Consider the following 13670-nt stretch of genomic DNA (forward strand, 5'->3'; position numbering starts at 1 on the left):
AAGAAGACAAAAAGTATTTAAGAATATAAAAGATTTGGGGCGCCTGGGTGGCTCAGTTGGTTGCGTCTGCCTTCGGCTCAGGTCATGATCCCAGGGTCTGGGATCGAGCCCCACATCAGGCTCTCTGCTCAGCAGGGACTCTGCCTCTCCCTCTGCCTGCCACTCCCCCTGCTTATGCTCTCTCTGTCAAATAAATAAAGTTTAAAAAAATAATAATATAAAAGATTTGAGGGACGCCTGGGTGGCTCAGTCAGTTGAGTGCCTGACTCTTGATTTTGGCTCAGGTCATGATCTTGGGGTCCTGGGATCGAGCCCCACATCGGGCTCCCTGCTCTGCGGGAAGCCTGCTTCTCCCTCTCCTTCTGCTGCTCCCCTTGCTTGTGTGCTCTCCCTTTCTCTGTCAAATGAATAAATAAAATCTTTTAAAATAAATAATTTTAAAAGAAGAATATAAAAGATTTGAATAATAGATTTTGAGCGGTATAATAAATATATATCAAAGTTTTACCCTGCTGATCATATACAACTTTTTGTCAAGTATCATCAAGCATTTATGAAAATAAATTCAGAAGGCCATGATAAAAATCACTTTAAAATTTATAAAATAAGAACAGAAGTTGTGCTGAACACACTAATCACAATGAAATTAAAGTATAAATTTATTATGTGTTGAAAAAGGGAAGTATCCCCTTGGGTAGTTTTAAGTGCTCTTTTTAAGTAACAGTTGAATCAGGCAGTTTTTAAAAAATTATAATGATAACTTCCTTTAAAAAAAAAAGTGTGTGTGTCTATGTGTGTGTGTGGAGATACATGGAAAAACCTTTGGCAGCCAGTTAGACTCAGTTGAAAAGTCCTATCTTTGAATGGTTTAATTGAGCAAAGAGAAAATAAAAGAGCTAGACATTCAAATTAGGATTTTTTAAAAGGTGCAGAACAATTAAAATTCTGAGCAAACTAAGAAAGGTGTAGTAATTATAAAAGCAAAATAAATTTTAAAAAAATACTAAAGGGGAGGGAGAGAGAAAAGTGGTTACTAATAAAATAACATCAATTCACATCAGGGAAAAAAGAAAGGGAATTAAGTTAGGAGAAAGACATAACAACAGATAGAGAAGGGCATTTTTAAGTTATACAAGAAACCACGAAGCTGTATGCTAAGGAATTTGAAAATTTATGTAAATGAATTATTTTCTGCAAAAAGTATACATGACAAATAAATATTGACAAAGAAGTAGGGAAAAGTGGAAAGTCTGACCAGAACCAGAGGAAGAAATTAAGGACAATCTCCAAAAACAATTCTCATCTGAAAAAGCAAAAAGGAGGGGGCACAGCTGATTGCAGTTCTAGATGGATTCATTAGATAACCTCTTCCATTGTATTTTTTTTTAAAGATTTACTTATTTATTTTTAAAGATTTTATTTATTTGAGAGAGAGCACAAGTGGGGAGGGGCAGGGGGAGAGGGAGAAGCAGACTCCCTGCTGAGCAGGCAGCCCAGTGCGGGGCCGGATCCCAGGATCCCAGGATCCCAGGATCTTGACCTGAGCCAAAGGCAACCGCTTAACCGACTGAGCCACCCAAGTCCGCCCGAAGATTGATTTATTCATTTGAGAGAGTGCGCATACACACGAGACAACAGAGGGGCAGAGGAAGAGAGAGAACCTCAAGCAGACTCCCTGCTTGGTGCAGAGCCCAACTCAGGGCTTGATCTCACAACCCCAAGATCATGACCTGAGCCGAAACCTAGAGTTGGACGCTCAACCAGCTGAGCCATTCAGGCCCCCCATAACCTCTTCCATTTTAAAAGAATAATTTTCATGTTATGTAAACTTTCTACAGTGTAGAAAAAAAACAAAATAGAACAGGAAACTCTTCATTTTGTTCTATAAAGCATATACTGAATAAGCCTAATACCAAAACCTGATTTAAAACATGACAACGAAAGCTATATTTACTTATGAATATTGGTATAAAACTTAAGGAGCTAATAAATGACATGAACGATTTTAGAACATTTCAGCAGGATCAAATTGATTTTCCAGATTACTAGAAAACAGGCTCTGAACAGGGCAGGGTTTATCCACCACCTGCACCTACACAGGGCTGGCCCTTCGTAAGTGCTCAACAGACAGGTGTTGAGTGAATCCCAAGAAGGGTGTTCTGACATCTTCAAAATAATGCGGTTCATCAGTCTATTAAAAAACAACATGTGATCATCTACTGAATATATGCCAAAAAGACATTTGATAAAATTCAGCATGTGTCTCTAAAACACTGCTAGAGGGCGCCTGGGGGGCTCAGTCATTAAGCGTCTGCCTTCGGCTCAGGTCATGATCCCAGGGTCCTGGGATCGAGTCCCACATCGGGCTCCCTGCTCGGCAGGAAGCCTGCTTCTCCCTCTCCCACTCCCCCTGCTTGTGTTCCTGCTCTCGCTATCTCTCTCTCTGTCAAATAAATAAATAAAAATCTTTGAAAAATAAAATAAAATAAAATAAAACACTGCTAGAATTCAGTAAAAATGACCCAGCCCACCATAAAAATACAGAACTCTAGAGCTTCTCTGTCAGCAATAGCCAGTACGAAAATGTACTAAAAACAAGAACACCTCCAGAATTATAGCAAAAAGCTATTTCAGAATAATCCTGATAAATGCAAGTGGTATATATGAAAAAGGCACAAAACTTTGCACAGACGTGAAAGAAGACCGGCAGATGAGACAGACTGTGTTATTGGATGGGAAAACTAAATTTTATAAAGATATCAGTTCCCTGCGGAGCACTTGCCTGGCTCAATTGATGGAGCACACGACTCTTGATCTCCATGTCGTGAGTTCAAGCCCCACGTTGGGTGTAGAGATTACTTAAAAAAAAAAAAAAAAAAATCTTAAAAAAAAAAAAAAAGATACTATGTTCCCCGCAAATACAACCCCAACCAAATTTTTCTTCTAACTTTACAAAAGGAGACTAAAGTGAATTTGGTAGGTTAAGTTAGAATATAAAATCTAAAAAGAAAAGTGATGAGGAGAGACTAGTCTTACCCGAGAGAAAGTTGAAAATACATGGAGGCAGGGCAGCAGTGTGGATGGGGACAGTTTCAGTTGGGGAAGATACAAAGTTCTGGAGATGAATGGTGTTCATGGTTGCAAAACAATGTGAAAATACTTTATGCCACTCAATTGTACACTTAAAAATGGCTAAAATGATCAATGTTATATGTATTTAAATACATATTTATACAATGAAAAAAATCTGATATTTCTATAAAACCGTAGATAGGCCAGAGATAGAACCTACGATATACGAGCAATATAGTTTGAAGATGTTGGGTAAGTGACGTTGGATAGCTGGCTGTCAATCGAGAAAAACAAAATTGGACACACAACTCTCAAAAAATATATCTGATGGCCTAACTAGCATTTTGAAAACTTTTTTTTACAATCTATTGCCATCTTTTATTTAATTTGATAATTATGTAGTTTAGCACAACCCACAAGTAAGATGAGACATGGTGCTTGTTGGGCCTTTTTGGATTTTGAAGGCAGTATTTGCCACATTTGGGTGTGATGCTATGGCCCATTTACCTGGCTACCCATTATGAGTAAGATTCAGAGTATAAACTACTTGGCAGCAGTTCCCAAGCTCAGAAGCAATTTTAAAATTTAGAATAGAATAGAATCTTATTTTAGAAAATGTATAGTAAAATAGAATTAAATATCAAATATTCAAGGACAAATCACAGGAGAAGAGCACAGCATATTTTATTGTATGGAATTAGAAACTTGAAACAAAGCAAAATAGTGAATTGAGAAAATATTTGCATTAAATAAGAGTTAATATCATTCAATGAAGACCACACATAAATAAATAAAGGGACACATTTAGATTCCAATTGGGCAAAGTACATGGAGAGACAATTTTATATAGAGTAAAGACTAGAGGGGTGCCTGGGTGGCTCAGTCGTTAAGCTTATCTGCCTTCGGCTCAGGTCATGATCCCAGGGTCCTGGGATCGAGCCCCGCATCGAAACCTGCTTTTCCCTCTCCCACTACCTCTGCTTCTGTTCCCTCTCTCTCTGTCTCTGTCGAATAAATAAATAAAATCTTTTTAAAAAAAGACTGAGAGAATACAATTGGATAAATAAAAGTAAGTTCAGCCTTAGGAGTAATTAAAGATACGCAAATTAAAGCAACAGTAAGACATGTTTTTGTTGATTGGTTAACAAAAAAGAAAAATTTGCAGGATTATTACAGTGTACCAAAATTCACAGATTATGGATGATCTTGTACATTTACAACTGTTTATAAAACTATTTGGCAGTATGTATTAAGATCCTGTTCTTCCTCCAAGCAGCATTCCATCTGATACATGCAAGGGAGTTGGTAAATTGCCATGTTGCAACCACTGGAGTAAAGAAGGGGTGGCTGAGTCTTTAGCCCAAGGGGAGAGGGAGGTGGATGAGGGGCAGGATATTTTAATAGTATGAAAATGTTTCTTCATAGATTGTGGCAAAAGGTTAAAAACTGGCGAATTTGGGTAAAGGGTGTGTGGAGTTCTTACAACTTTTCTCTGTTTCAAATTATTTCAAGATGTTTTTTAAATGCTCCCTTTAAGTTGTTGAATCACTATTGTTCACCTGAAATTAATATAACCCTGTATGTTAACTATACTGGAATTAAAATAAAATAACAAAACTAAATAAATGCCCCCTTTAATAATCCATTTCAGGGAATATTATTTTGTAAAGCCCAAATATAAGCTATATGAATACATTAATCATGGAACTATTTTTTTTAAGATTTTATTTATGTTTGCAAGAGAAAGAGAGCACAAGCATGGGGTAGGGGCAGAGGGAGAAGCAGGCTCCCCACTGAGCAGGGAGCCCAATGTGGGGCTCAATCCCAGGACCCTGAGATCACAACCTGAGCTGAAGGCAGACGCTTAACTGACTGAGCCCCCCAGGTGTCCTGGAAATATTTTTAATAGGGAAAAATTGGAAGCAAACTGGAAGTGGTTAAATTAAGGTGCATCCATCCACCTAAAGGGTGTGCCATTTTTCATGATAATCATAAAGGCTGTGAGCACTATGGGAATATGCCTGTGATATAATGTTAATTTTTTTAACAAAAGGAAATAGTGTGCCCTATTATTTACAAAAAAAGTATATTGATAAAAAAAATACAAGAAAGGAATATAAAATAGGACGGTAATGGGGGTCTGGGTAATTGTCCATCCCTCCTAGTATATAAACTTGCTATAATATTATTCTAACTTTATGCTTTTTTTTAAAATTTTATTTATTTGAGAGAGAGAGAGCACAAGTGGGTGGTTGCAGAGGGGAGGAGCAGAAGGAGAGGGAGAAGCAGACTCCGCAGTGAGCAGGGAGCCCAATTCAGGACCCTGACATCATGACCTGAGCTGAAGGCAGACACTTAACCAGCTGAGCCACCCGGGCGCCCCTACCTTTATGCTTTTTGAAAAAGTTTTCTAAGAAAGGAAGAGGGCATGATAAAATGGAAACTTGAACGTGTCCTCCTTCAGGGAATCCAGGACAACCAAAGGGGCACTAAAGAGGACATGCTCTGGAGAGACAGTGTTTAACAGGAGCTAGAGTTTGTGAACTTGACCATATTTGAGGACCAACAGAAACTAGCTGATCCTTAGGCAGTAGAAAAATCTCGATTGTCATGTTTTAGGAACTGCTAAACAGGATTATCAGGTTCATACAGGGTACTGGTTACAGCCAAAGACTTTAAATACAATAATCACTTTGAAGGCCTCCCCTAAGGGTTAGTTAGTTGCTGTCCTAGAGATGTTGGTCAGTCACGGCTTGGGTTGACAGAATGTCAGATTAACTGCCTTTCAACATACTGCTGTTTTGGGCGTTCCAGTTTGTGTCCATAAACAATCTGATGTGTTGGATTTTTTTTGTGTGTGGTTAGACCCTGGTTGTTATTTGAACCTCATTGGCCCCTGATGATTCTGGAGTATTTGAGGGTTAGTAGAAACAGAGCCTATTTAATGGAGATCCTAAAAATCCAGCTCACAGATGGGCATTCTGTTGAACTCTGAGCCCCACCAGAGTGAGGCATGAGATGTTACAGGAGTTGTACTTTCTTATGATTTTCATTTTTAGGGTACTTGAAGCTGAGTCTTTTTTCCTTTTTATTAAAACTTTCAACAAACCATAAAATGAATGGTGAGTGTTTAGAAAAAGATTTGAATCCATGTTAACATTGTGATTTTCAAGTATCTGTACCTGTCATTTTGTGAGGCATGAGTGAGAGTTCCGATCCAATAATATTTATGCTCCATTTTATCTTATTTAGTGTACTTTGCTGTTTGCTTTTTTACTTCCCTTCATACTAGCTAAAGTACAAAGATGGCCAGGCAGCTTGAGATAGAGGAGAAAACCAGTTTAAAATCAAGAGGCCTGAGTTCTAGTCTGCAGGGGCTGTGATGAACGGTACCTCCTCGTGCCCCCGGATCCTCTCGGGACCTGTTTCATCCTCTGTAAACGAATGATGTGGATTGGATATCCTCAGAGGTCTTCTCCAGCTCCAACATTTATGATGCTGTTTTTCTAAGAGAAGGGCACATTAAAGCAGGTTCATACGTTGTGTTAAACAGTAGCCTACCTGCGGAATATTTAAGACAAGTTATAGTTTATAAGGTGCAGAGAGAAGACAAGACATGTAATTGGCTAACGTTCCACTCAAATAGAGCAGAATATACGTGGAAAAGTATATCGGAACTATATGCTGAGTAGAATAATCCTAAAGTAATTATACCTAAAATCTAAATTATTTTAAGAACTTTTAACAAATTGAGGGGAAAGAATTGGTCATTTCATAATGCAGTTTACTTCTGAGATTAGCCAGTTTCCATCGGCTGAATGTAGAGTCTGTGTCTCAGCTTCATATTTGCGGGCCTCCATTTTCACTGTGAAATGTCTGTGCTCCCACAGGTGGGCTCGGTGGTGGCCGTGGGCTGGATCCGCTCCCGGAAGGCCGTGGACTGGCGCCTCTTCCGGAACATCTTTGTGGCCTGGTTTGTGACTGTCCCCGTGGCTGGGTTGTTCAGTGCTGCTGTCATGGCTCTCCTCATGTACGGGATCCTTCCATATGTGTGATTTGTCTTCTTCCACCCAGCGCACAAGGCGTAGTCTGGTGTGGGGACATGGGGGGGCGTGCGGCACGCGTCCTGCCCATGCACGGGCTGTCCCCCCACCAGCTTCTCCAGGTCCCTTTCCTATGGTTCCGAACCACACTGCTCACCTACACTGTAGAGAGTCATCCTCCAGAGCTAACTTAACTACTGTACATAATCATGTGCATTAAACTGGTATCGTGGTGACAACATGGTGCGGTTACTTATCTGTTAAATATATATTGTATACATAGAATACATAGCATTATTTCAGACATATTCAAAATGGGAGTGGAGATATATTGCCTAGAGTTCAATATTCAACAAATCTTTGTATGTCATGATTTCAGTGGCAAATTTTAAGAACCTTTTAAAAGTAAAGTGTAGATTGGAAAGTGATGTTTTCCCCATTGAATATACTGTAAGATAAGCGAGAATCGGGATGGATGATGCCCATTTGGGCAGGTGTACGTCCGTGGGTGTGCTCTTGACTAATACCGGGGTAGGAGTTCACAAGTGCTTTCACTGAGGAATCTGTTCATATACTGTGTATTGATTCTGTAATATATCATAATTGCTTCTGTAAATACTTAAGACTGTAATTTTTTAATGGTGTGCTTCCCTATACTTTTTTGATCAGAGAATTTTGGAAAGTACCAAAGAAGCAGGGGAATAGTTTGCCAGTATTATATTTTCATGTTGTCTGTCTCCCCTTCTCATTAATCCTACGTTAGCCCGTGTCGTAGGGGGACCGCCGGGCTCCGGCTGCCCCCGGCAGCGCACATACTGAAGCCCGAGCCCCCTCCGGCCCCCAGCACGCGCGGGGCCCGCTTTGGGTCCCCTACCCCACCCCACCCCCACTGCCGCCACATGCCAGATACTGGTGAAGCCCGCAGTGGCCCTTCGTCGTCGTCGTGTAGAGAATGTACGTACGGAAGGATGCGTGATCAAGCACCACATGTCAAGTCCAGTTTAAATTTTCACCCCTCTTCTCCCCCCGCAGCCTGAAGAACAGAATTCTTGTCTCAAACACTAAGGCGAGTGATTTGACATTCTAGAAATTCAGGAGCAGGGAGAGTTGAAATATTAGACAATACACTGGATTTGAGGATTTCCTTGAGGCCTTTACTAAGCTGAACATCTTGATGCTCTACTGTAGTCCCATTGGATTCTTTTTTGATAGCGGGAGGGAGGAAGTATGACTAATGTTAGAGCCTGAAACTATGGAAATGCTGCTAAAATTTTTATATTGACAAACGTTTTCTTGGTACTTCATTGTGATTTTTCCATTAATCAACCACATTAAATTTATAATAAAAAATGCCCCTCAAAGTTTGCCTCTGAAGTCTTTTTCTAAATATCTATGTTTTTTGTTCAGTTTCCACAAAAATAAGCGCTACATAATTGGTTTACTTCTATTTTTCAAATAACTTTCTTATTTACGACTGTTATATGTTGGTACACAAACTCCACATGAGCAAGAGAAGGAAGAAATGACGGCCACAGCCCAGCACCCTGAAATCCCCACTGTTAGCATTCACACGTTGATTCTTCAGCAGAGAACTGCTAACGGGGCGTGTTAGCAGTGTGTGAACTTAGCCAGCCTCTTGAGGGGGAGTGGGGCGGGGGGGGGGGGGGGGGGGGGGGGCAGTCGGGTCACGTGTCCAGGGCTAAGGGCCTAGCGGAAAAAGGCACGTCCTCTTTCTTCTCGGTTCAAGCAGCCCCCCACACCCCTGCTTGGAGCTTCGGAAGCCAACTCCTGCAGCCTGTGCCTCAGGGCTCTCAAGCTCCGTTTCCTTCTGGAACGAGGAAGGGGACAGAGATGAGGGACACTGACCAGGTGTGACAAGTTCTTCATCTCCACAAAGAAATTTGCTTTCTCTGATTTTTAAAATGGCATTCTAGGCCTTTCATGGCCCCACTTATGATAAAACTATAGATTCAAGAACAAGTTCGATTTCTTCCTAAATTCATACGAAGAGTAAAAGCAAAACAGCGCCAACTTGCAAGCGGCGTCCTGGGAGAAGGGCTGCAGGAGCAAAGACCCAGGGACCCGAGTGGGACGAAGGTCGCACGTACACCGAGCCTCGGGATGACGAAGCACCGTCACCGGCAATACTGAAGAGAGAAGCCGGCCCGGTGCACCCCTCCCCGGCCCCAGCCCCTCTCCACGAGGGCAGGGAGGTGAGCTCTGGCAGAGGATGGGTCACCCAGGACGGGGACGCGGACACTGGGAAGGGGCTCCCCTGCCCTGGCCGCCTGAGAGTCTTCATCGGAGTCCACGCACTCCTCGGACCGCGGTACCTCCGACGGCCCTGGCATCTTAGCTGGGGTTTGGTCGCCAGATCACCGTCCACAGAAGGGAGCTGTGCGGGGCTAAGATGGGCGCCCTGGAGACCCTGCCTTCCCCGTGTCCGGGGCCCTTGCAGAGGGACAACGTCTGCACGGAGGACGGGCGACAGCTCCCAAAGCAGCCTGAGCTCCCAAGACAGTGTTCCTTCACTTCATTTTCTGCCTTTCCAAGAGGACTGAGCTTCTGAGCAAATATGTAAACACATTTACTCATTTTTCACAAGATAATTTTTTAAAATAAGTCCTCTCGTCTCCTCAGAATAAGCTGCAGAATAAACAAACCCCATCATTCAGAGAATGGCGTCATGTCAAGTTCTAGGGCGTCGGTGAGTTCATCCAGTTACACCATGAGGCGGAAGAGGGCGCTGGAAGGTCAGGCGGTGTGTTCCGTGCAGCCCTCGGGTGGGGCGGGGCGGAAACCACGTCCCCCCAACGCCTTGAAGTGCCCCTGCCGGAGCGGGTCCTGCAGTCTGGGAGCGCTGGGCGCCGATGTCGACAACCACCCCTACCCTGTTAGCACGTTTCCTCGCGGGGGCCCCGAGGCCTCGCGTGGGGCTGAGACGAGTTCTGGGGGGGAAGGTGTGGTGAAAACGGCCACTCCGGGCCTGGCTCAGAATAGGGCTAAACTAGCGGGTGTGCCTTCCCTTGTTATTATGGGAACTTTTTGTGGACGATTCCCCTCAGGTGGACTGCTTGGAGGAAAACTTTTAAGTTGAGATGATGGAGAGAATGAATAGAAAATAAGCCACAGTTCATTGAACAAAACAACCAGAGACTAAAAGAAACTGGAGAATGGGTTCTCTGCATGCTAGGTGGAGGAAGAAGATTGATGAGACCTGTAGAATATGGTTAAATTCTCATGGAGGTGGGGCAATGTAGCCCTGACCTTGGATTGTCACCCTCTTAAATATTTTCCTAGCACATCATCCTTTATTACTGAAAAGACAATGAAACAACCCTGAAGCATATTATGAAAAAAAGGGAAAAGTCACCTGCACTCCATCATCCCTCCCACATTGAGACACCCGTCTTTGGAACACACGGAGCTGGCCAGGCACTGGGGAAACAAAGGCACAGAGTGAAAAAAAGTGTAGGCAGCCAAATGGTAAGATGACCAGAGTAAGCCCCAGGCTTCCCGACGTCCTCTCAGCCTCTCCCTCTGAGGGGCTGTCAGACCGTGTCCACGACTGTGGTCTCCAGAGGAAGGAGGGGGCTGTGCCAGAGGCTGGGAGGAGGGTCCCAGAAGGAACACTGGCAGGGGATTAAGAACCTGGAAGCCCAGGAGGAAAGGGTGAGAGGTTTCTCTGGCCTGTTCTTATAAAGGAAACATGAGGAATTCAGTCTGATTTAAATTAAGGACTTTCAGACTCAACAAAGGTGATCAGCTGTTCTCTAATCTCTACTGGCTAGAACAAATTGAGAACTTGAGAGCAAGAAAGATTTGGGCTACAGTAGGATGGACCGTTCCCTTGCCTCTCCCCCAAGGCTTGACATTTGGAGGTTCAAACAAACCCCGAATGTAGACGTTCCCAACTAGGCGTCGGGTAGGGTGCTGGGGAAGGGAGTGAGGTCAAAAGGAAGGAGACAGACTGACCTGCAGGCCAGAAGGCACTGGACTCCACAGTGGGACCATCACCTTCTCTTGGCAGTGACAACAGCGACACCAAGTGGGGTCAAGTGCAATTGCAATCGTGACCATCTCAGCACCTTTTTAAATTGCAGCAGTGAAATCACCTCCCAGGATAATAATTATAATTCAAAGAGTTGCTAGAAATGTCAATATCTGTTTCTTTGATGGCCACAGGAAAATACGAGTACTTGCTGAAGGAGAACTTCAGTCCGTATGCAGAAATCCCCATGACTTGGAAGCCAAGCCACCTGCCTGCTGGCTCATTCCCATCCATTCAGTAAACACCCATTGGGTGCCTATCGTGCCAGGAGTTGGCCTGGCCACTGGAGGTAGGGAGACAAAAAGGCGTCTGGGAGTTCACAGGCAGGAGGGGAGGTGGGTAAGCAAAAATGCAATACAATGTGATTGCTGCCCCCTGAGGATGGGGAAGCTTTCACGGAAGAGGCAGAAATGGGGCGGGAACGCCAAGTGCAGGGTGGACCGTGAGAGCACTGGGTCAGTTTGGGGATCGGTGTTAGATGCCGGCGGACTCTCCGAGAAGAGGGTCTGACAGGCAGCTTGCCCGGAAGGTTGGAAGGTCCCGAGGGCCGTCTTACATGGCGCGAGGCTTTGGGAACACCTGTCGGAGGCAGCTCTCAGGAAGATAGGACGGGTCATACTCAAGGGCCGAATGCAGTGGGTACGTAGGGATCCCCAGGAGCTGTGCCGAAGCACAGCCTCTACGGCTCCCGCCACCGCGAGGTCTGCATCCATTTCCGCAGCGGACAAGCCCCAGCTCTGGGCGTGCACACGCTGAATGCGGTGTTCTGTTCTCAGCGTCTCCTTCCCCGGGACGGCCCACCTTCAGCACCACACTCGGGCCTCTGCTACCCTCATACCGCCTCCCCCGGGGGCAAGGCGCGCGTGTGAATGGCACACTGGGGAAGAATGAACTGGGCGTGTTGGAGTTAGTTCCTTCCTCCAGGAAGCACTAGAATCCCCCTCCTCCACTGCCCCCCACCCGGGCCTGGGGGAGGCCTGCCCTGGCCCGACGCCACGGTCACTCTTCACCCTCAGCAAGTGTCAAGCAGCCTTCATCAAAAGATGCAGCTTTTGGCTTCTGTCCACTGACACCATGTCCTAGTTTACCATTTGTTTAAAACCTGAGGAAGAATGGTGCTATTATCTGACATCCTTTATTCTGAGAAGGCCCGTGAGGCTGTTAGAATCTCTGAGGACAGGCAGATGTCATCTGAAAAAGCCACTCAACACAAACGTAACGCCAAGGTATAGAATTAGAGAAGGCTGAGGATAGAAGCCGAATGTCGACATTTAAGTGAGGGCAAAAGAGGGACTTGATTCTAAAGGGCAACAGGCAGGGTACACAGAGCATGCGCCGTCAGAGGCTGTCGCTTTTTAAAGATTTTATTTATTTGACAGAGAGCGAGACAGCGAGAGAGGGAACACAAGCAGGGGGAGTGGGAGAGGGAGAAGCAGGCTTCCCATGGAGCCCGATGCGGGGCTCGATCCCAGGACCCTGGGATCATGACCTGAGCCGAAGGCAGACGCTAACGACTGAGCCACCCAGGCGCCCCCAGAGCCTGTCATCTTAAAGGGAGGATGGTCTTCATGCGCAGAAAACACGGCAACCCTCCTGTGTGTGCAGGGCGGTAACACTGTGGGCAGCCCACAAACGGCTTCAGCTGTCTTAGAGCTCCTCCTGTCCAAGGTTCTAGAACCCGAGGCTGGGCCACGTTACTGGTGAGCTTCCAAGGACGGATATTTAGTAACGAAACTTTGGGACATCATCATCCTCCGCTGTTTTTTTTTTTTTTTTTTTTGAAAGATTGATTGATTGACAGAGAGAGGGAACACAAGCAGGCTTCCTGCTGAGCAGGGAGGCTGATGCGGGGCTCGATCCCAATCATGACCTGAGCCAAAGGCAGACGCTTAACTAACGACTGAGCCACCCAGGCGCCCCCCTCCTCTGTTCCTTAAGCAGTGATTCTCAGAGTATGAACATGGATTAGCAATGCATTGTGTTGTCTTCTTATCTCTTGGAGAACTAATATTTAAAATGTGATGTGTATCAAACATCTGCCTTCGCCTCAGGTCATGATCCTAGACTCCCAGAGAGAATGCTCTGCGGGGAGTCTGCTTCTCCCTCTGCCTTTACCCCTCCCCCCTGCTCGTGCTCTCTCAAATAAAATCTTGTAAAAAAATAAGTTTAAAAAATGTGATGTGTAAACTTCAATCTCTTAAAATTTAATAAAAACCTCATGCCTATTTCTTATCACAAGAAACACTAGTACTTTGATCTATTTGGGTAACTCTCCTAAGGGTGGTAGGAGCCCCTGGTGTTTTTTTTTTATTATGTTAGTCCCCATACATTACATCAGTAGTTTTAGATGTAGTGTTCCGTGATTCATTGTTTGCGTATAACACCCAGTGCTCCATGCAGAACGTGCCCTCTTCAGTGCCCATCACCGGGCTAACCCATGCCCCCACCCCTGCCCCGCCCCTGGTGTTTCTTGCCTCGGCCGGTGCCTTGGGGCTCCCTGTCCC

General features: G+C 44.7%; 1 protein-coding gene across 15 annotated transcripts in view; it reads left to right on the forward strand.

Annotated features, from left to right (window-relative positions):
* Positions 1 to 8489, forward strand: part of SLC20A2 (solute carrier family 20 member 2) — a 103648-nt gene extending 95159 nt beyond the window's left edge. For 11 of the 15 annotated variants that reach the window (XM_064585474.1, XM_064585469.1, XM_064585470.1 and 8 more), the window contains one exon: positions 6963 to 8489. In XM_064585474.1, the coding sequence (XP_064441544.1) occupies positions 6963 to 7127 (165 nt within the window). In that variant the 3' untranslated portion in view covers positions 7128 to 8489. The remainder of the gene's footprint in view (positions 1 to 6962) is intronic. The other 4 variants (XR_010409673.1, XR_010409674.1, XM_064585479.1 and 1 more) reach the window with 2 other exon arrangements.
* The last annotated feature ends 5181 nt before the right edge of the window (positions 8490 to 13670 follow it).

The sequence above is a fragment of the Mirounga angustirostris genome, unplaced genomic scaffold (assembly GCF_029215605.1).
Source record: "Mirounga angustirostris isolate CCGP_5_RB_7025 unplaced genomic scaffold, mMirAng1.0.hap1 SCAF_2, whole genome shotgun sequence".
NCBI classification, from domain to species: domain Eukaryota; kingdom Metazoa; phylum Chordata; class Mammalia; order Carnivora; family Phocidae; genus Mirounga; species Mirounga angustirostris.